This window comes from Colossoma macropomum, unplaced genomic scaffold, assembly GCF_904425465.1.
Source record: "Colossoma macropomum unplaced genomic scaffold, Colossoma_macropomum, whole genome shotgun sequence".
NCBI lineage: Eukaryota > Metazoa > Chordata > Actinopteri > Characiformes > Serrasalmidae > Colossoma > Colossoma macropomum.
The window spans coordinates 4,646,271-4,670,399 of NW_023494798.1; the positions used below are offsets into that span (position 1 = coordinate 4,646,271).

The 24,129-nt window shown below is 40.5% G+C and overlaps 1 protein-coding gene across 3 annotated transcripts in view; it reads left to right on the top strand.

Moving 5' to 3' along the window:
* Positions 1 to 24,129, top strand: part of kcnab1a (potassium voltage-gated channel, shaker-related subfamily, beta member 1 a) — a 259,065-nt gene that overhangs the window by 223,110 nt on the left and 11,826 nt on the right. For all 3 annotated transcript variants that reach the window (XM_036585428.1, XM_036585425.1, XM_036585426.1), the window contains 2 exons: positions 7,094 to 7,137; positions 17,146 to 17,232. In XM_036585428.1, coding sequence (XP_036441321.1) covers positions 7,094 to 7,137; positions 17,146 to 17,232 — 131 coding nt within the window. The remainder of the gene's footprint in view (positions 1 to 7,093; positions 7,138 to 17,145; positions 17,233 to 24,129) is intronic.

A 24,129-nucleotide genomic window follows, 5' to 3' on the forward strand; every position in this document is an offset into this window, starting at 1 on the left:
GGTTATGGCATCACCTGTGAAGTTAATGGCATCACATGTGAGGTTCATGGCATCACATGAAGTAAATGGCATCACATGTGAAGTTAGTGGCATCAGATGTCAAGTTTATGGCATCACATGTGAGGTTTATGGCATCATCTGTGAAGTTAATGGCATCACGTGTGATTTTATGGCATCACGTGAAGTAAATGGCATCACACGTGAAGTCGATGACATCAGATATCAAGTTTTACGGCATCGCATGTGAAGTTAATGCCATCACATGAAGTTTATGGCATCACATGAAGTTTATGGCATCGCATGAAGTTTGTGACATCACATATTAAGTTTTTGGTATTAGATATGTGTATTATGGCATCACAGATGTGATTGTTCGGCTGGCTTTACACAGTGAAATTTGCACATTTTCATTGAACTGAAATTCTCTTGAGTTACACCTGAGTACTATTCACTCAAGTAAAGCGCCCTGCGATTCACTCGAAACGCAGTTGCAAAACTTTATGAAAGAGCCAATCAAAACACAGATAATATATGATCATGCAAACAATATTATTTCAAACAATTGATGTCACTGGATATTAAATGGACAAGAAAATAAGACAGAAGTTCACTGGGCGGCTGGAAATGAGACTCCAGTGATCGACTTTATGCAAGGTTGGTAGTTTTTTATTGTTCCAGTTTCCTGAGTCATGACAGCAAAGAAATGAGTTTCTTAAAGCTAACATTCATGTAAACAGCTGCAGTAACCAACCAGCTAATGCTAACAACTGTTCAAATGGCAGCTTGTGGCAGCATTTATTCGTCTTTATCAGTCTGCGGTTATCATGATTTATGTAGGTAGATTAATTTTCTCCTCGCTTGACACCCCTTAATTTTACACAGAGTCTTTTGGGATCTAAATGATAAATAATTATTACACTTATTATACAGTTGTTACAATTATTATGGAGACAGATGTGGTCCTTGTGAACTTGTAGTGCTTCTAGGACAGGATAAGTGAGAAATCAAGTAAAATCACTATGTTAACATTATTTTTATTTTTCAAAGTCTTAACATACACAGTACACTTTAAAAACTTAAATATATAGTAACCATAGATGGATGTATGGATAAAAAGACGCAGATATAGATATAGAAAAAAGAACGTTACATTTTTACACCTTAAAATCCCAGATTTATTACAAACCAAGGCTTGTTATTCAGTAACTACAGGGACTCAAATGAAAACTGGCTGAGCTATTCTTAATAAAATGATGGGCCCGCCATTGTATCCTGGCCATTTAAGGGGTTAAACATGCAAATGTAAGTAACACATCGCAGAAACTCACAACATGCAACTATTTGCATGAAAGGTTTACCATGTAAAGCAAGCCTTATGATATTACATACATTAGATTTATGACATCACAGATGTGAGTTTTAGGAAATCACAGCTTTGTGTGAACTACAGAGGTTTTGACAATGTTCCCATTTCAACTGATGAAAACCCTCAGTTAGCATTTCCAAATATAACTCCAGCTTCATTCACCACTACTAGATAAATAGATAATTAGACAGATGGTTACTCATACACTGTTAGAAATTAAGGTTCTGTTCAGGTACATTTGTCATTCATCAAGGTACAAACAACATAAATGTTTCCTCAAAGGTACAACAGTGGTTTTAAGGTCCAACTGTGCACATTAAATATGTTTTTCCAGATGAAAAGTTTGTATTTGTACCTTTTCATAACTGAATAATTTAAAACAGAACAGTAAAATAAAAGCCTGGAGACGAGACGGGGTGTGTGGAGTCAGTACAGCTTAGAACATATCATTTCAGTGGATTATGGTTCAGTTATGTTCCCTGACTAAAGGGACTGAGATGTACCCAGTGACAAGAGGGAAACCGCCCCAGTGACAGTCAGGTACCTTTATTTCTGAGAGTGTAGGATGAGGAGGTTTGACTCTGTAATCCCCAACCTTAAAACTGAGAGGGTCTAAGATGCTAAATAGCCAAAGGGTGTGGTGCATAATGTCTATATAACATTGCGTCATACATAATTGGGTGGTTTAGTGAGTAGTTTGGCTTCTTTATTCTTAGATTAATTTGGTTTGGGGGCCTGTAGGTAAATCTCAGCCCACACATCACTACTTCTTTATCCAAAGCCTGCAACGTGTTCTTACGCTAACAATAAGAAATCACTTTTCAATCCCCACCACTGACTAATTACAGAACGCCACTCACGGCAATGTTTGGAGCTCTGTCTTTCTAAGCTCTGTTGTAGATTCTCCTCTAATCTTCCTCTTAAATGACAATTCAACAAAAAAAATCAAACAGTTTTTTCCCCCAGAGGCCAAATGCAGTCAATCCGCCAAGATATGTTTACAGCAATGGAAATGAAACAAGTAATAGAACCTTATAAATGCCAGTTTAGCATCACAGCTGCTTGCCTCGAATCAACAAACTGTGTTGGGTTGGTAAGTAATCACAAATAAACTCATAAAGTTTGTGACACTTCAAAACAAACTGTTATATATTAAAATGGACCACAATCCAGCTGCGACCAGAGACATAGGCAAGGGGTGGCCTTCGGTGGCCAGTGCCTTCCTGGAAAGAAGCATGATTTATGACATCACTGGCCATCCCGGTAATAGAACGTGAGAGAGTCCACCATCATCAGTCAGCCAGCTTTAATAAAGCATCAGTTATGCTTTATGGTGAAAATCTGCCATCAGGGGTAACCATAGTTACCAATCTGTTATGAGAGTCTGATGATGCTGCATTTAATAATTAGCATATTTTGCTGTGATAGGCTAATTTACTCAGCCAACAGGTGAGTGTATTTGCAATGGGCCACTTCAGCAGTGCTGCACTGAGTAGGCTATTCAATAGTAAGAAGGGTTAACTATCAAAAATTAGTCCACTGTAATCCTTTATCATGCTGGTTTCTTTTTACAGTCGAATACATGCATGTGTTGTAGGTTACCTTAGACAGTGCTGTCTAATCATTAGCACAGGGGTCGGCAACATGCGGCTCTTTTACTGCCCTGTTGTGGCTCCACTGCAGAATTAGATTTGTAGGTAAAAATAAAATAATCCTCCTTTGCAGTAAAATAAACCTCTGCTGATCGATCTACACAGTTTTAACAATAAATGGCTTAAATGCTGGAGTTAATGTAGAACTGCTAATTCACCCTTTAACCCTGAAGGTTGGTGCATAGACTGCTGGTCACCATAGCAACACAGACAAGAATCTTGCCTAGCTAACGAAAAGGCAAAGAAAACGTTGATAATTTTGAGACAAATGGTCTTATCTGCATTTATAATCACTCCAGCTGGTTTCCTGATACATTTAATCTGCATCGAGAAACTGTCAAACACTGAAAAGTCAGGAAGTGGAAGCTTCTTGTTTGATTTTTCCTGTTCCACCTTAAATGGTGCAGCAGGTGCATTCTGGATGGGAAAATTAGATCAAGGAGCTGGCAAATGAGCGGCTGACTTCAACCTTGTAGCCTTGTAAGCGAACATTAAGAGATATTTTACAAGAAAATATCCAACTTTTGAGGAAAGGTTTCCTGCCGGAGATGCAAGAAAAGCAACTATAGCTGAGCTAAAGCTTAAAGCAGAGCAAAGTAATCAAGAGGGGTGTGTTAAGCATACATTCCTCGCCTTCCAACAATTCTTACCCTAATAATTGTAACCGATTTACTGCCACTGCCGTTCTCACTGCAGGTTTGATTTGAGAAGTTTGATGAATTATTGTGAACAGCTGAGAGGCGTGCCAATCATAATTCTCTTGATTTTTAGTTCACTGCAATGGGCTGAAGAGAAAATTATGCAAAAATGTTTTTTCACTAAATTATCGCTACAATGTCCAGACAGCAACCCTGCGGTGGAAATTAGGGAAGGGGTAAAGTGTCGGTCACTGAGACCTGACAAGGCTGTATTTACAGCCCCCTTTCTGTGTGTGTGCTCTGCACAATCAATCAGACACGCTTCACTCAGCTTCACTGCCGAAGTGAGATTTTTCTAAATCCAAACATCAATGCAAGCTTCTTACCGTGGGGTTCATTGAGAACCAGCCCCCCCACCGCACATCACAGTGATGACTCAGCAGCGTTCTCTTATTAGTGTGGCCTGTGGAGGGCTTGAGATGGTCCCCTGCTCACTCCGTGAGGAAAGGCCCAGCTGGGAGCGATGATAAGGTTAAAGAAAGAGGAGGGTTTCTTTTTCCCATTTCCCTCAGAATGCTGTCTCATGAATAATAATCAGCGTGTTGGTATGCAGTCACAGTGCAGGGATTTGGGTAATGGGAAAGAAATGAATGATCTGCAGCCTGAGGGAGGAATCCTCAAGGGCAAACAGACAGACAGGTGAACAGACAGATAGATAAACAAGTACATATGCAGGCAGAGAGAAAGAGAGATGACTAGGCAAACAGAAAGATAAGCACGTACACATACAGACGCCCAGGGCCAGATTCATAAAACACCAGTACATTTACCATGGCGCTATGTGCCAGGGACCCATCCTTGGGGACCAGTGAGAGGTGGCAGGAAGGCGGCGCTCAAACTCTACATGCTGACGACAGCCTCGAAAGATGGCGGGAGGAGGACATAAGCTGCAAGAAATGGTGGGAGGAGATCGACAGTTGCGAGGAACAGTGGGAAGAGTGGGGTGGGATGGCACACAAGTCCTAAGCACTGCCCACTGGGCACCACCTCTGGCCCCAGGATCTATTAAAGCAGCCTCATTGCAGGACCGGAGGCAGTGCACAGGAGGTGGGGCTCAGGACTCGGAGGCTGTCCCCCCAGCCCTCGCGGTTATCATCCTCCCCCTGCTGTCATCGCAGGCTGTCGCCTGTGCTCGGGGTTCGAGCTCCGCCTTCCTGCCAGCTCACATGGCCATCATTGGAGCCCAGGGGATGAGTGTCCACCACGCAGTACCACATTTGCTCATTGCTGTCAAATTCCTGCGCATGGAAAGTATGTTTAGTAATTTGACATGTTGAGATTCTAATTGCATGTTGATTGATTTAATTGTAATCCATTTCAGTTTTTTAATCCTATCTCCGATAGATTTTACAAAGGAATTTGCAAGGAACTTTTACACGTTAAAATGGCGTTTTACTAGTGAGAATTATTTTCTTACAAGTAAAAACTGAGTTTTCACTACTTAATTTTTACTTTTTATTTTTATTTTTCACATGTGCAAAACAAATCCTCATATCAAGAATGAAATATTTACTAGTAGAAATTTTGGTAACACTTTCTATGAATGTCACCTTTGTAAGCATCTATAAACACATTTATAACATGTTATAATGTATTCATAAGGCATTATAAACATGGTTATACATATTTATAAAAAAGAATTACACTGAATTACACTTTATAGGCATGTTTATTATACATTATGAATTGTTAATATAATGCATTATAAGTAGTGTTGATAACATGTTATAATGTCAGTGCCAAAGAAGTCAGTCCCAGCTTGGAGAGTGTAAAGTAAAGACAAATACCAAGCTAACGGTGGTGAACATTACCTTTCCCACATTGGGTAAAACACTGATGGCAGCTCTAGTTTAAACTCTGACATTTGAAGCCTGTAATGTGCTTTATTATGTATGTTTTAGTGTTTCAGTAAATACTTCAGTAAATACTTCAACTTGAAGCCTCACTCTTAACACTGGAGGAGGCTTTAGTACCGTACGCTTCACTTTACTTAGAGTGGACAAATACGACTTATGAGCTCTTATAATTTGTTATGAACAGTACTTATAATGTATTATGTTAACAATTCATAATGCATAATAAGCATGGCTATAACGTGTAATGCATTGTTATAAATATTTATAGCTATGTTTATAATGTCTTATGAATGCATTATAACATGTTATGAATGTGTTTATAGATGCTTACAAATGTGACATTCATAGAAAGTGTTACCGAAATTGTATTTTCACGTGTAGACTGAATTCCTGAGATTAAGAAAAAGTAAAAGCTAAAACCACGTGCCATAGTAATCAGAATTTCAGCATGTCAACTTAACTTTTAACTGTAATAAAAATGACCAGGTTATACTTTAATTCATCTTAGTAATATAATTGTTACTTACATGCTAAAATGGAATTCCTACAATTAAAAGTTCAATTTTAAGATGTTATAGTTTCATTTTATACATAATGTTTTAAGTAGTAAAAACACCATTTTTGCGAATTTGTTTCTTTGTTTTCATTTGTTTCATTTTAGCCAACCACAGCTTCACTCAGCATAGCCTTCAATATGTATGAGCTCTTTTACATGTTGATTTTGATTGGCTCTTTCCTAGAACACCAGTGAAAACACTGCAGCGATAAAAGACACCGGCGCTCTAATTACTGCCACAGTGACTTTATAAACAGGTCTTATTTACCTGAACACATATTTTACGTGGCGTAGCACTGTTACCACTGAGTTTTTTTAATCTGGCCCACAGACAGTTAAACAGACTCGCAGATAAACACAAAGACATGCCAACACATTAGCCCGCTTGACACTTGGCATTCAAATCTGGACGTGGTCCATAAACGTATTTCATAGACAAGTATATCCACATTTATAATCAGAATGTGTTGCCCTGACCTCAACCCCACTGAGCACCTTACTGCCAACCCGAACATCAGTTCTTGACCTCACAAATGCTCTATTGACTGAATGGGCCCAAAATCCCATAGACACATTCCAAAATCTTGTGGAAAGCCTTCCAAGAAGCCTGTTATAGCCACAATGGGGGGTAAATCCATATTAATGCCCATGGTTTTGTAATGGGATATCCTACAAGCTTATATTGGCATGATAGCCAGGTGTCCACATACTTTTGGCCATAATGTATAAAGACATGTCCAGTCTGCCACTTTTAGGCTTAGGTTCTAGAGGGTTAATACCAAATGTAAACAGGGCCATAAACGAATAGGCAGACAAACAAATGACATGCACATGCAGACAGACAGACGATTATGCAGACAGCTAAACAGACTGACAAACAGACAGGACAGATGGGAGCTGGGTACAGATGATAAAGTTGAAGTTTGCTTCAAGCTTATTTTGCATGTGTGTGTGTGTCTTTACAGAGCTGAAACTGAGAGAGGCCTGTCCAGAAAACATATAATAGAAGGTAAAGTATGAGTTTGTCCCTCTATAACACACACACACACACACACACACACACACACACGCGCGCGCACACACACACACACACACACACACCTTTATTCCTGCAGGACTCCGCCACACTATCTTGAAGCACAGCACTAGTTTGCCCTAGGTGCTGTATTTGACCCATGGTGATTAAACTTTCAGGCAGATAATTAAAACAATAAATTATTATCAATAGATAGAATTGATCTATTGTTTCTGAAATATATGAAATATTGAATACAACTTTTAAATATACACCGATCAGGCATAACATTATGACCACCTCCTTGTTTCTACTCTCATTGTCCATTTTATCAGCTCCACTTACTATATAGGTGCACTTTGTAGTTCTACAGTTACAGACTGTAGTCCATCTGTTTCTCTGCGTACTTTGTTAGCCCCCTTTTACCCTGTTCTTCAGCGGTCAGGACCCCCATGGACCCTCTCACAGAGCAGGTACTATTTGGGTGGTGGATCATTCTCAGCACTGCAGTAACACTGATGTGGTGGTGGTGTGTTAGTGTGTGTTGCGCTGGTCTGAGTGGATCAGACAGGAGTTTTTAAACACCTCAGTGTCACTGCTGGACTGAGAATAGTCCACAAACCAAAAATATCCAGCCAACAGTGTCCTGTGGGCAGTGTCCTGTGACCACTGATGAAGGACTAGAGGATGACCAACACAAACTGAGCTATCTTCTCTGACTTTACAAGGTGGACTGACAAGGTAGGAGTGTCTAATAGAGTGGACAGTGAGTGGACACAGTGTTTAAAAACTCCAGCAGTGGACCTATATAGTAAGTGGAGCTGATAAAATGGATAATGAGTGTAGAAACAAGGAGGTGGACATAATGTTATGCCTGATCGTTGTACCTTCTGGAGTCAATCTTTATTTAAAGGAACCTATATTGGATTTTTTTAAGGTCTTGTTCTTTATTAAATAAGGCCCAAATTGGACACTTCCAAATGGTTTATTCACGATGCATTAAACATCATTTGTTATGACCTGTGTTAGAACATAACTGGAGGTCTGTTATATGAAAATTTCTTACAGTTGAATTATTAATTGTAATAATGCACAAACACTTTGTTAAGATCTCGTAATACAAATCATTGAGCATAAATGAACACCTTAAACTCTAATTTTATAAGTGTATGGTAGCATTTTATTCCTATGGGTTCTTAATAATGTCAGGTGCCATTAGTGCTAATAAGAGTTTAATAAGACACTAAATACTTCAAAATGTGTTCTATATTCTAATTCCAGTTTTTGTCATCATTAATTAGAGGCTAAACACTAAACAAAAGAGGCTAAATCACTAAACAAAAGAATTTGTATCACAAATTCAATGCCTACCATGATAACATTGAAAACTCTTTCATACAAGAATTCAGTGTATCTGCATTTGGTGTTAAAATGGATAGTAGCTTACTTAAAATACTAAAACTGAATAGCCATTAAATTATGTTTTCTTTAAAATTTTGGATGCAAATTGACCGAAAACTTGAGGACTTTTTAGCCTCCAATTAGTGAAGACTGAAACTCTGGAATATGGAACAGATCCAGAATTATTAGTCACTTATTAAACTCTTAGGCTGGCTTTTTGCAACTTTAGTTGGTTGAAATCTACATGAAACTAAATTGCACAAAGTTGCGCAATGTAAAATGCCCTGAAACCATTTGAAACTCAGCCGCAACAGTTGCACACATCGCAAGATTCATGAAACAGCCTATCAATATGACAATAACACATCACATGATCACGCTGAGCGACATACTTTTAAACGAAAGGTTTCACCAGATCAGTAAACAAGTAAATAAAACAGAAGACGGGTTATTGGATGGTTGAAAAGGAGATCCTTCTGATTGACTTCATGCATGCAAGGTTGGTAGTTTTTCATTGGTTGGTAGTCAGTTTCCTGAGCCGTCACGATGAACACGAGTTTCTCAGAGCTAACGTTTCTGTTACCAGCTGTGTTAACTAGTTCCTTTAGCCTGCTGTTATCGTCATCTACATAATATATAGCTAGATTCATTTTCTCCTTGTGTGATGCCTCCTAATTTCACACAGAAGTGAAATTCAGATATATAGACATAGAAGTATGTAAATAACACCTCGTATGGAATAGTGCATCAAAAAAATACCAGCTGCTAATTTGGCTAACTAGTGGAGTCAATGAATGTGTTGTGTAAAACTTTGATCTTAGCTTTGTGTAACTGTTAAGTTGCTTGTAAATTTTGTTGCATGTAACTAACATGCAACTAGTTTACATGCATGCAACAAAATGCATGCAACAAAATTTACAAGCAACATTTTGTTGCATGCAACAAAATTTACAAGCAACTTACTTCATGCAACTACTAGTTGCATGAAGTAAGTTGCCTGCAACATGCAACTAGTTGCATGAAAGTTTCTTTGTTCAAAGCCAGCCTCGCAGCTTTAATGCAATAAAGTCACATGACGCTATCTAGAAACTACAGGAATCAAATGTTGGCAATTAAACACTAATGAGATGTGTGATTATTTCATACTAATTCATGCATAACAAGGTCTTAACAAAGTGTTTATTGTGCATCATCACAACCAATAATATGATTTTTTATTGTCCTGTGCAGATACTAATGAATATAGCTTAATTAATACACAGTGAATAAAACCTTTAATCAAATTTAGGCTTTATTAAAGCTTAATAAATCCCCAACACTATGTGTTCTTTCAAAGTGTAACCCACGTCAGCCTATGCTGTATAAGTTATTTTTGAATAAAACTGAACAAGTATTAAATATGACAAGTGATTACAAACTTTGCATCACTCACTTTTTCAAACTCTGAACTAGAGCACAGAAAAGAGGGCACACACACACACACACTCACACACACACACACACACACACTCCCTGAGTGCCTGAGAGTCTGATTACTCATCACAATTATGTGCCTGTGATGCTAACTGCACAGCCTTTAGTACAATAGATGGCCATGTGGGACCGCCCACTACACCTGTATGTTCATTAAACTGATACTCTGTACCCTCGGTGCGGTGGGGCTGCGAGGGAGCTCACAGCAGATGAGCACAGTTCAGCGTATGTGCTGCTTTAGGGACTGAGGACTGCTTTGACACACACACACACACACACACACACACCCACACACACACACACAGCCCTGGCCTAGATATCACAGAAAGAGAGAGAGAGAGAGAGAGGACAAGAGAGGGGGGATAAATGAGCGCTTGTGTTTGCCGGTCTTGCCACTGGCCTGCAGTTTGTTCTGTGTCAGTGCGAGTTAGACCTCAAAGGGCTGCTGTGCTTCCACTCTCTGTTTCTAATGTCTCTCTCTCACTTTACTCTCTCTCTCTCACTCTCTCTCTCTCCCCCCCCTTGTTCTTTCACCATCTTTCTTTCTCTCTCTCTTCTCTTGCGTGTGATTTCTCTCTCCATCTGGTGCGTGTCAGAGGAGCCTTGTTATGTCTTCACCACTGAGCTGAGTTCAAATGTTGGTCTGGTGGGGCCTTGAGGCTCACATACACACACACACACACCCTCACACACAAACATACAACAACTCTGTTCAAATGACATGTTTTTGTTGATTTTCTGAGTGGAAATGTTAACATATCATATACAGAGAACACAGTACTGCACATCTTAATGCTTTTTTAGTACCGTTTATTAGCTGAGTTTAACGTATTGGGAGAAAACACTAAGATATGGAAGACGGAAAGCAGCCTGTGCAAAAGATATGAAAAAAAATTTGTATTATATTATTGCATTGGCAGAAGAAAAAACACAGGGGTAGCCTTGATCTGCTGCAAGAAGTGCTCTTTATAGGACACACTAGCGGGGAGGGCCACATACAGAACACCAAACTTGAGGCAGGGTCACCCTGGTGACCTCTGCTCACACACAAAACCCCCAACTAAAGCCACACCCCAACACATAATAAAACCTTAAACACATATGCACTAGTGTTGCACCGATACTGATATTATATTGGTATTGGCACCAATATTGGCGCTTAATTGCAGTATCGGTGAAGGGGATACAGATACAAATGACCAACACCATGAAGCAATTTCTGACACGTGCATGCGCACCAGTAGACAGAGCTGAACATCACGTCAATAGTGTGGGATGACAAGCAGCAGTAAAAACTCTCATGGCAGAAACTGTAACTGAGCAGCATCTGGTGAGAATAACATGTTTACAAAGCCGCTTACCTGAACGGCTGAGCTGCTTCTTTCAGTAATCGCTCCTCTGCGGCTGTGTGGTCACTTACAGACTGAGTTAATGTTATTGAGAGAGCTGAAGGAACCGCCGGACTCTCGGTGTAATGATGGCATTTAGCCTTGGTTTATCTGTAAACTGTTCAGCTCTGTTTTTAACTGTTTTTCACAGCAAACATATTTTACATTTACTCAAGTTGTTGAACATGGTTCTTATTACTAATTATATGATGGTAAATACTAAATATATACAGTAGATAAACAAAAATAAATTCTCTTTAAGCATCCGGTAAATATATTCCAACAAGTAAATGCCATCTAAACAAGCTGAATGTCTTTTATTTGTGACATAAAACATAGACTTCATAGACTTTTTAAATGAAATATTTTAAAAATGTAATTCTATAAATATCAGGACTTATATGTGAATTAGTTTAGATAGAATTGGCATCAGTATCGATGCTCGGTATCGGCCGATACTAAAGGATCAGTTATCGGTATCGATATTGAAAGGAAAAAAATGGTATCGGTGCATCTCTAATATGAACAGCTTAAACTGACAGACAATAACAATAAACAACAAAATCAGTCCTTCTAACAGTGTGAAACCATGAGTGTTTGGTTGTGGCCATCTCTTTAGCCAAACCTCCAGAGTCTCTGGGTGCCAGCGCCAGCCAGTAGCAGGCGCTACAGTATGTTATTTTTCATGTTAAGCAAATAAATAGAAAATGCGCAGTAAAATTTGTGGAAAAATGCCATATTTAAGTGTGTTCTCTGTAGAGAATGTGTTAAAGTGTGTAAAACAGAAATAAATATGTATTCTGAGTTTGTGAGCGTATATCGGTCCACTGGCTTGATAAAGTCAGCACTCCGCTGACTGTTTGCCACTGCTGGTCCACCCTGTCCTGCATACAAGCTCTAACTAGTTTTTAATCTCAAACAGATTTTAAATGCACAGGGACTTTTATTTATGAAAATAAACATAGACAAATATTACAAACAACTGAGAGGAAAAAAAGGCCTAATATAAAATGATAAAAGTGTTGTTGCTGACACTGAGCTAGATTAAAATCATTTACCAAACTAAGTATAACTGAAAAAAGGTATGAAAAATAAACAAGTAAATTGGACTGTGAGTGGAAAACAAGCGACGATAAGTGGAGTTTTGTCTAATACTCTGCTTAAACACCAGTGGGTCACCTGGAAAACTGAGCAAAACGCCAGTGGACCACCAGCTTTGCCATCAATGGGCTGACAGTGGCCCACTGTCCTCTTGCTATCAGGGAAACCACAGAATAATGTGTTATTAACCTCTCAGCCAAATGCAGCCTGTCTTCAACTTAACCGAATGTAACTGCTGCACTATTTACATTTACACCCTTAACATTTCCAGGTTTATTTCACACACAGGCTTATTATTCAGTAACTACAAGGACTTTGATGCAAATTAATTGAGCTATTCTTAGGTTATAGAAGTGTGTAATAAAACTTTGTTGGCTTGTAAAGGTGGAACAGGAAAACTCCAACTAGAAGATGGCGAATAGGAAGCCGACTTCAGCTTTGTACTAACGTTAGCATTGCTGTTAGCTCACTTGGTTGGGCAGCAAAGCTTCTCTTGGATTGAAATGAAGCCACTAGCAGCGCTTCAGCTGACACAAACACCCAGAATTCACTCCGTCTAGCAGCTTTTTTTGGGCTGACGTTTGAGCCATCAGACCTAGAATCTAATCCAGAGCCAGAGGACACTGACCTACCCAAGAATCAACCTCATTCCTCTCAGTTTGTAACAGAATGGTCATTTCCCCCATTTAGGCAAGTTAGCAGTGTGTATTACTCACTAGCATAACCTAGCCAAGTAAAGCTAGGCTATTAATAAATAACAGAGCAAATGTATTTGAGATTGAGTGGGAGAACCACTGATGCTAACAGGCTCTGGTTTTTATAAGGTTATAGTGTTGGAGGAGGGTCACGCAAGTATGGATCCAGTGTGTCGTCCAGCCATGATTTCAGGCCCGTCCAAAAAGTCCTGAACACAAAAAATGAAACAGTTTAATGGACTGACTCCAAATTCAGTACTTTATAGTTCAGTCTTCATTTCAGCAATTATTTTATTACACATATAAAGTGTTTAGAAACAAATATCTGAATTTACACAGACTTTCACTCAAAAATCAACAAAATATGTAATCAGACTGGTGGTGTTTTGCTTATGACTGTATCTGGACTCCTTGGCACACTCAAGCGTTCATTCATTCAATGCATGCAAATAAGCTACTATGTTTGCATATTACACTAAGTCCAAATGGCCATTAAGCACAAGCTATTCATCTTGCAGGAGATACTTATGAGGAGATCAGATATAAAAAAAAAAACATAATTGAAACCATCCTCATCAGATACAGTACCTAAAGCCTTCATCTTTGAGAAAATCGAGCTGCTTCAGATCTGAAAACATCCACAGGTGTTTCTGTCCATCCTTCCACTGTGAGAAGACAACTCAGCGCTGTGGGTCTGAAAGGATGTGTAGCTGTGAAGAAGAACCTCACTGAGAAAAGGAGACAGACAAAAAAGTAGAGGACATGCAAAGAAGCTGCTGGTGTTCTGGTGTTCTCAGAGCAATGGTCCAGACCTCAGCATCACTGAATGAGTCAGTCCAAAAAGTAAAAACACCAGAATAGATCACAACACAGCAAAGGTACCAAAGGGAGCTCAAAAAAACAGAGTCAAAGAGTTCAGAAAAGGGTCAAGACAATCCAAAAAATCCAACAGATGAGAACTAACAGGGCTTGGTAAGCAGATGAACTGGCAATACTTCACAGAGACCCAGCATGAGTGCCGATCCTTATAAAGGGAGGTTAATGAGCTGCAGGTGAGGTAGGTCAAGGTGTCACTAGGGAGCAAGTCAATACTCCGGTGAGGCTGACCTCAGGTGACGAAGGCGGGTATTGCACCTGACAATTAGATAATGGGGAAACTGGGTCTACATGAGTCAGACAGTAATCAGATTTCTGCTTTGCAACCAATAAACTCACAGAAAAAGATGTGATGTAAACGTAATGTAAAACACAAGGTTCATGCCGTAGCTTTTTTTTTTTAAACATTGCGCCACTTTACCTGAAAATATGAACATACATCATCGAGAAAATTAAGAATATTTAAATGATTTATTTTGTTGAGAATGTAGTTGGTTTCAGCGTCACTCCAAAAGTGTTTTGCTGCATCTCACGGCGACGCTGCTCGCTTATTTACGATCTGTTTTCACACAAGTGCAGACTGAGAGATCTGACAGAAATCAGAGTAAGAGCTCACATGCACTGAGAAATCTGATTACTGAGCTAAAATCCAGCTCTCTTTATCAGATTTCTTAATCGGATTTCTAGATCGGAGTGTGGCGTTCACATGACCATTTAAATAATCAGATAACTGCAGAAATCTGATTATGATCGGATTATTAAGTGCATGCAAATGCACTCAGTGAATACTGAAAAAAGCGATATTTGGTTACTGAGGTTATATACACAATTTCTGCTTTTTTCCTGATGCTGAAAAATGAATAGCTCATACTTAATTGTCATTTGACTGGTAATAAATGAAAGGTGGGCCAGTTACAAAATAAACATTTTTTTCATTTTTTTTGTAAATTTACAGTCATTTTCTTGGGTTGGACCATTCAGTTTTTCTTACTGGGGCCCATAAGATCTTAGTTAAGACCACTGATTATACTAAAAATGGATGAGCCTCATTATATTAGGTCTGAGTGATGGACTACTGAAAGATCTCAACTTAGATCAGTCCAGATAGTGGAACTCTATAGAGAGCAAAAAGCAACATAGTCTTGTTGGTTCACTGGGGTGTGTTGCCCACCAGAGAGTGAGCCTCAGAAGGTCATTCAGAGCAAGGAGGCTATTACAGTGCCAGCTAATCTCACTCTTCAGGTGTATAGCTCCACAGGCAGGCCAGTGATTAGGACACTGCAGAAAATTACAGAGCTGCAGAAACAACAGTGAGTTCACAGTTGGCCTGGAAGATGGTGAGTTGCTCTCACTCTGAGAACCAGTGCTGGATCCTTCAGCAAAGCTCTTAAAGTCAGTCACCAGGGAAGCTGCTAATGTTGCAGTGAATTAATGAAATCTTGAGGGAAGTTATAATTATGCTGATGCAGTCATTCTAATGGGTTACCACTTGTTTCATTTATTGTTAGCCACATTAGCATTTTAAAAAAGTTTTTCTTTCCTCCCTCCTAATCAGCGAGACGTATAAAGAAGCAATTTCACATTTTCTATGACGCCTACACATTTCACTCCAGCAAAGCACAAAACTGAACATATATACTGGTGTAAAGCGTTCTTTAGTAAAGACAGTGGTTCTATATAGAACTATGAATGCTCAAAGAACCTTTTGCATGCTTAAATGGTTCTTTGTATGGTTACATCATTCTTCAGATAGATGGAGAATGTGTTGTTTATGGTTCTTTTGGAAAACGGTTCTATATAGCACCAAAAAGGGTTCTGCTACTGTTACAATGTCACGTTTTTAACAATAGGAGAACCTTTTTGTGCTATATAGAACCATATACAACACATTCTCCTTGAAGAACCATGTTTTTAAAGAGTGTAGTCAAAGACAAAATGCTAACAAACTGCCTTTAAAGTGTTCTGTCACCCAAAACCACCGACACGACTAACAGTGAAAGAAGCTTGTGGGAATAGGCTCTGCTGCACAATGCTAACTGACAATACTAGACTTGATTCACTATTAGCAATGTTAGCATTCCTAATTAAGGAAATCTCGGGGCAGTGAGAATTAGGCTAATGTAGTCATGCTAACAGGTTCCCAACTTTTCCCACCATGTTCTCTCACAAAAAAATGCTAACATGGCTAACAATGAACGAAGCTAGCGGGAATCAGTAGACTAAGCTGCACAATGCTAACTGACCCTGCTAGCTTTGATTCACTATTAGCAACATTAGCATTCCTAATTAATGAAATCCAAAGCAAAGGCAAAATGCCAACAAAAAGCCTTTGAAGTGTTCTGTCACTCAAAAACACCAACATGGCTAATAATGAACAAAGCTAGTGGGAATCAGTAGACTAAGCTGCACAATGCTAACTGACCCTACTAGGTTTGACTCATTATTAGCAACATTAGCATTCCTAATAAAGGAAATCGTAAAGTAAGTCTACTAAAGTAGTCATGCTCACAGGTTCCTACTTGCTTTCATTTATCGTTAGCCACACTAGCATTTTTAAATGTTTTTTTTTTTCCTTCCTCTTAATCAGTGAGACCTGTAAAAGAAGCAATTTCCCAGAGTTTTGGTATTTTTACCATACATTTCACTCTAATGTTACATTTAGATTATTTATATGTAGAGGTGGGTAATCCAAAAAGTAAAAACCCTCCCCAGGATTTTGTTCCAACTGCCTGAACACCTTTGCTGCTGGCCTGAGCAAACTAGAGAAGTCAAGCATTTGGAACAAAATCCTGGGGAGGGTTTTTACTTTTTGGACCTGGATTACCCACCTCTATTTATATTACACATTTCCTATATTCTGGATCACTTGTGGAATCTATGCAAAGGCAAAATGCCAACGAATCATCTTAAAGTATTCCATCACCCAAAAATGCTAACATGGCTAACATTGAATGAAGCTAGTAGGAATGAATGAACTAAGCTGTGTAATGCTAACTGACCCTATTAGGTTTGATTGATTATTAGCAACGTTAGCATTCCTATTTATTCAAACGGTCTCTTCTTTCCAGGCCTCAAGGGTTCGCTTCAGAGGTTGCAGCTGGAATATGTGGACGTGGTCTTCGCCAACCGGCCGGACAGCAACACACCAATGGAAGGTGAGCAATATTAGTGATTTTGTAGCATTTAGCCTCCACACTTTGTTGCTCTGCTGGTGAATTGACTTCCAACTGTATTTGTACAGAATGTAGTAAATCCTGACTGTGTACGACTAAAAGGGTTGAAGTAGGTTCACATCAATCCGGCTGCTTCTTGTGGTGAATGAGGTAGTCATGGAAACATGGCCGGTTGGTACAGAGCAGTCCCCAGGGTGCAGTCACTCTAATGGCTTGACCCTTCACACTTCACTCGCGTAAAAGGACCTGTCAGCCGGCCAGAGTCCGCTGAAGCCTTTCCAGCGCTACATAACCCTGTTATTCTCAGCACTGTGTCAGAGAGAAATGAGAACACGCCAACACCACAGAAATGGGCTTTGACACATTAAGTGAGTCCAAGTTACATGTCGATGGAGTGAGAAGAGGTGACAAAGAGCAAGAAAGAGAAATATGATGTATTATATTCTCACACTATATAGTATGTCTGAAGTTTCCAACCCTGGTCCTGAGAGATCTTGCTAGCTCTGGTATGAGAACACTCCTCTACAGTGCTTGCTCATGGACATTCGAGAGCCTAGTACAGGGGTTGGCAACCCAAATATTAAAAAAAAGCCATTTTGTCCTTTCAACAAAATCAAACCACCATGGAAGCCACAAGATTTTATATCCGTTTTACCATCTTGGCTGTAAACATGTCTCAGTATGTGCTAATGTTCTAGTACAGGCTAGCAAATATAATATAAACAGAAACGCAGACTTACTTTGCTCTGCTTTAAGCTTTGGCTCAGCTGTAGCCGCTGTTCTCACATTCTTCTTGTTCTAATTTTCCCGTTCCACCTTAAATGGTGCCTGTAACTGCTACAGCATTTAAGGTGGAACAGAAAAAATTCAAAAAAGAAGTTTTGTGACCTTTTTAGTGTTTGTCAGTTTCTCATTGCAGATTAAACATATCAGGAAACCAGCTTGAGTGATTAGTGTGTTGTGCTGGTACGAGTGGATCAGACACAGCAGTGCTGCTGGAGTTTTTAAACACTGTGTCCACTCACTGTCCACTCTATTAGACACTCCTACCTTGTCAGTCCACCTTGTAGATGTAAAGTCAGAGACGATAGCTCATCTGCTGCTGCACAGTTTGTGTTGGTCATCCTCTAGTCCTTCATCAGTGGTCACAGGACGCTGCCCACAGGATGCTGTTGGCTGGATGTTTTTGGTTGGTGGACTATTCTCAGTCCAGCAGTGACACTGAGGTGTTTAAAAACTCCAGCAGCACTGCTGAGTCTGATCCACTCAGACCAGCACAACACACACTAACACACCACCACCACGTCAGTGTTACTGCAGTGCTGAGAATGATCCATCACCCAAACAGTACCTGCTCTGTGAGGGTCCATGGGGGTCCAGATCACTGAAGAACAGGGTAAAAGGGGGCTAACAAAGTATGCAGAGAAACAGATGGACTACAGTCTGTAACTGTAGAACTACAAAGTGCACCTATATAGTAAGTGGAGCTGATAAAATAGACAATGAGCGTAGAAACAAGGAGGTGGTCATAATGTTATGCCTGATCGGTGTAGTCCATTTGTCTCTAAATTATTGATGTTCGCCTTAAATCTCTCTCTTTGCTTTTCGTTAGCTATTACCTAGGTGAGATTATTTTTTGCATTGCTATGGTGACCAGCAGTCTGCGCTGATCTCCCTGGGTTAAAGGGTGAATTAGCAGTTCTACATTAACTCCAGTGTTTCAGACCATTTATTGTTAAACTGTGTTGAACGATCAGCAGAGCTTTATTTTACTGCAAAGGAGGATTATTTTATTATTATCTACAAATGTAATTCTGCAGTGGAGCCACAACATGGCAGTAAAAGAGCCACATGTTGCCGACCCCTGGACTAGTACGTTGTACTAGCTTGTGGCAGCTTACTGACCAGGGTACTCAACACCGCAACGTATTTTGTCATAATCTTCAAACAGGACTGCTATGAGCATTATCTTTTTTTGTATAGTAATTATGTGTACGGCTTGCGTTTCATTACAAACTCTGGAGCCACAGCATCTCGCCCACTCGCAGCTGTTTCCACCTTCAGGTTTTCAAAACTAGCGCAAATGATCGGGAGTGATTGAAGGTCTGGAAGGATCTGCCAGCTGAGTTCTTTGAATTCTCAGAAAAGAAGGGTGTGTTTTGAAAAATGGTACCTCCCTGGAAATGCAGCCTGCCTCAGCTGCAACCTCAGCTTTGAGACAGGCCTCTGGAGTTCTTCTGTCCTGTTTTCCTGCTCTAATACACCTTCTTCAACTCAGAAAGGACTGTAGGTAATAATTAGCTGTGTTCCAACAAGGAAAGCAACTAAACTGTAAAAGGGCCGGGGGAACTCCAGGACCAGGGTTCACTGTAGTTCACTTTGTAGTGCAGGGGTGCCCACTCTGTCATTCTTAAGAAGACGCCGGTGCTCCTGCTTGGTTGGAACGAAAACCTGCAGCCACACCTGCCCTTTGTGAAGACTGGGCACCCTGATCCTAGTGGATTTTTTACATTGTACACACAAAACAGAACATGTTTCCTCACTGAATAACCCCCAAGTAGCCTCCATACAACCAACCTGTCCAGTTTGCCCCACCATTCTATAGCTTCTCCACTATGACTCCATGTCAGGCTGCGATCAGATGGCGGAGCGAATTCTGCCCATAACACCATCATACAGGGTGATTCAAAAAAAGATTCATCCGATTTCAAAGCACCATATTCTTTACAATCATGAGGCGCCTAGGAACCAATCACATACCAATTGAAAGAGGGCATCATAGAGTTTAGACAGTCAGTAAGGCAGTGAACCTCCAACAGCTCAGAGCATTCGTTGTTGGTACCAACAGTTCCAAGAAAAGGTCACCAGCATCACCAGATCTCACGCCGTGTGACTTTTTTTGTGGGGGTACGTTAAGGATTCTGTTTCTGTGCCACTCCCAGCAACACTGGATGATCTCCGAAATCGCACTGAAAGAGCCACAGCTGGAGGAGGTTCATATTGAGCACTTGTAAAATTACATAATAAACTTTATGCTCACTTAAACCATTTACAGTTTACTGCATTGTTCTGTAATGATTTAGAAGTGAAGTAAATCATTTTGAAATCGGATGAATCTTTCTGAATCACCCTGTATTTTAGAGCAGGTGTGGTTGGGGAGAGAGTGAGTGGGTGAATAAGAGAGAGGAGATGGAGAAATGGAAACTAACAGACCTGTTTTGACATGGACTGTAATGAAACTTGCACTGCATGCCTGAAGTAAGAGCGAAGGAGAAAGAGACAGAGGGGGAATATTTTACAGAGTTCTCTCAGCCAACTCGCTCTGGCCTTCATAGTATTTAATTAAAAGAGCCATCTGACATAATGTGCCACTCAGCCTCTCTCTCTCTCACTCTCTCACTCACTCTCCATCTTTCTCTTTCTCTCTCTAGTTGTCCTCTGTTTTTCTACTTGTAGCAATTTATACACTTCGCACCTTTGCTTGCTCCCTTTTTCATAGCATTTTTACCAGTCTCCCAACCACAAATACGCAGCTAGAGTGCATGTGGAGGAGAGCGCTGTTCTCTTCTGTTTGGCTTGTTTTCAGCTCTTTTCCATTTCAAAGGGAATGTGTTGTTTTGCCAAGGTCGCTGGGATTTAGCGTGCCTCCTGAAACCTCCTCCCTATCAGATGCTTCTCAATTCCTCGCTTTGCAGGCCAAACACAAGACAGGAAAGAGGCTGTCCTGCTGCCTCATGCTGTGCTATTTAGCCCATCTTTCTTTCCATGCCCTCTATCCCCGAGCAAATATCCAGAGAGCACACTCTGGCTTAATGTGTTTGAAGTGCTAAGTTGGCTGATTAAGGTTGCTTTGGAGGTAGTTCCACTTTTCATTACAGTGATAATGATTGGGGGCACTCTGCTGTCCCTTCCCTTCCACTGAGGTCCTTTCGTCCCAGGTGAAAATGGAAATATACTGCAAGTATTCCCAGGCCTAAGCAATATATTGCAAAACATTCATATCACTGCTGTTGGAAGATTTTGACATAGTTTGAAAGTGCCTGTTGTCCTTTACATTGTGTGTAAATTTCATGATGAATGGACCAAAAGAAACGGCCCAAAATTACTTTGAAAAAAGTCGGGTTCCATTGACTTACATTAAAAGTAAAGTGTGTTTTTTCCTTCTCCTGTAAAGTTACCACTTTGGATATACGAGGTTTTTGTCCGACAACAGCGATATATTTTACTGTGCTATATTTTATGTAGGTTTTCCTTTTGTCTCTAATTCTTAAGCCTCCTTTCATGTGGCCTAGTGCCCTGAAGCCAGTGCTGGGGTCGACTCAAGGTGTGCTGAGTCTTCTTATGTTACTTTGAGGACACACAGGGTCCAGGACAAAAGACTGGTTCAAGATAAGATTGATATTGAACAGTCACATCCTGTCTCTCATTGAGGCCCAGCCCAATTCCGCCGGTTCAAAGTTTATCAGATTTTTAATTCTGGATTGTATTAAATACCTGAAACAGCCGTGTTTGTACAAGATATATCTGGATATAAGATGAGCCAAGACATTATGATCTCTCACAGAAGAAATGACTAACACTGATTATCTCATAACAACAGTGCATATCAATGTCTGGCATATATCAGATGGCAAGTGAACACTCAGTTCTTCTAGTCGATATGTTGAAGGTGGGGGGAAATGGGCAGGTGTGAAGACCTGAGCAACTTAGGCAAGGGCCAGATTGTTATGTCAAGAAGACTGGGTTAAAGCATTTACTAAACGGCAAGGCTTGTAGGGCCCCCCCCCATCAGTGGTGGTGAGAATTTATTGACAGTGGTCTGAGGAGGGACCAACCACAAACTGGCATCGGTGTTGGGTGCCAAAGGCTCATTGATGCAAGATGGCAAGGAAGGCTATTCTGTCTGACTGACAGAAGGGCTACTATGGCACAAGTCCCAGAAACGTTTAATGATGTTTACAGGAGGAATGTGTCACAACACACAGTGCATCGCACCCTGCCACATATGGGACTGCGTAGCCACAGACCAGTCGGATTGCCAATGCTAATCTCTGTCCACCATTGAAAGTGCCTAGAGGGGGCATGTGAGCATCAGGACTGGACCTGGGAGCAATAGAAGAAGGTCGCCTAGTCTGATAAGTCCTGAATTCTTTTTCATCACATGGGCAGCCTGGTACGTATGTGCTGTTTACCTGGAGTGAAGGCACCAGGATGCACTGTGGGAGAAACATGCCACCTACCTACATGTTATTTGCGGACCAGGAACATCCCTTCATGACAGTGGTATTGCCTGATGGCGGTGGCCTCTTTCACCAGGATAATGCACTCTGCCACACTGCACACGTTGTTCAGAAATAGAGTTCAAAGTAGAGGTGCATTATCAGTCCCGCCCCCGAATTTCATCCTGCTCCTGCCCACTCCCGCAGAAAATCGGAATCATTTGTCCCGCTCCTGCCCTGCAACTGACATCCAATATCTGACACAGTCTGTTCTCAAATACATTATCCTCTGCTGACATAACATGGTAGTCATGGTCACCAGGTTCACTGGTGTTTTGCTGGGCAGCTGTGGCTGTCGGACTATAGGCTCCAACACCACTGGAAGCTACAAGAATTTGCGTGTTGTTCACGTGATGGGTTGCTTCACAACTGTTTAGAGTGACTTAATTTTGAGTTTTAATTGTTTTATTGTTATCATTTTATATTGTTTATATATATGATTTTGTGACTGTTATACTTTATTTAGGCTATTCAATATTCACAGGAATTCTCTTCATGCTTGCTTTGTCCCGCTCCCGTCTGCAGTGGGCTGGTTTTCCGCCCGCTCCCGTGCACAAAACTGAAAATTAGTCCCACACCACAAGATACTGTGGCGGGTCCTGCAGGTCCAGCAGGAATTCGAAGTAGTGCAGACCTCTATTTCAAAACGTTGCCCTGGTCTCCAGGTTCCCCAGATGTCAATCCAATCAAGCATCTGTGGGATGTGCCGAGCAACAAGTCTGATCCACAGCGGCTCCATCTCACAACTTACAGGACAGCTGCTATGGGACCTACTGCTAATGTCTTGGTGTCAGACACTGCAGGGCCCCTTCAGAGGTCTTGCAGAGTCTGTGCCTCAGCAGGTCGGAGCTGCTTTGGCGACACATGAAGGATCAACAGCATATTAAGCAGGCGGTCATACCGTATATCAGTACTGCAATTGCAGGTTATATCCGAACCCAATATTCAGGCCTATCCTTGCTTCTTTTGTTCTTGAATCAGTCGTCTTGTCAGAATTGAGATGTTTATCTGTTACTTATTCACTAAAATATGTGATCTGATATGTTTAATTACTGATGTGTCTGATCTGAGTGGAGTTTGGGGAGCGCTCTCTGCAGAACTGCAAAAGCAAGCAACGGCGCTTGAGCTTAATTGGCTCATTAATGTTTCACTTGTGTTAACTGATCGGAGTGTCACGCTGTTCTTCATCATTAGAGAGGCTATTAGTGACATATGATGTGCTCGCCGTTGCTAATGCGTCTAAAATGCCAGGTTGCCTTTCAAAGCTCATTAGGTTCTCTTCTGGATACAGATTCTTATTTCAGGATCAGAGGAGCAGCCTAAGGCTTTTCACCATGAGGAGGGTCTTAGCTGGATCTAGTCATGGATGGATGGATCTGTTAGATTGTATCAGTCCCTCTTTTTTATTCTGACATTTAGTCATTTAGTAGATGCTCTTATGCAGTGAAACAGTGGAAGGTAAAGTGCTAAAAAATACAAATTTTCATTTTGAAAAGATTCATGGTAGCACTTTATTTAAAGGGTACCTGCATAGGGAACTTCATAGCACATACGCATCGTATAACTTATTTATAAAGCAACACTTGAAAAACAGCTTATG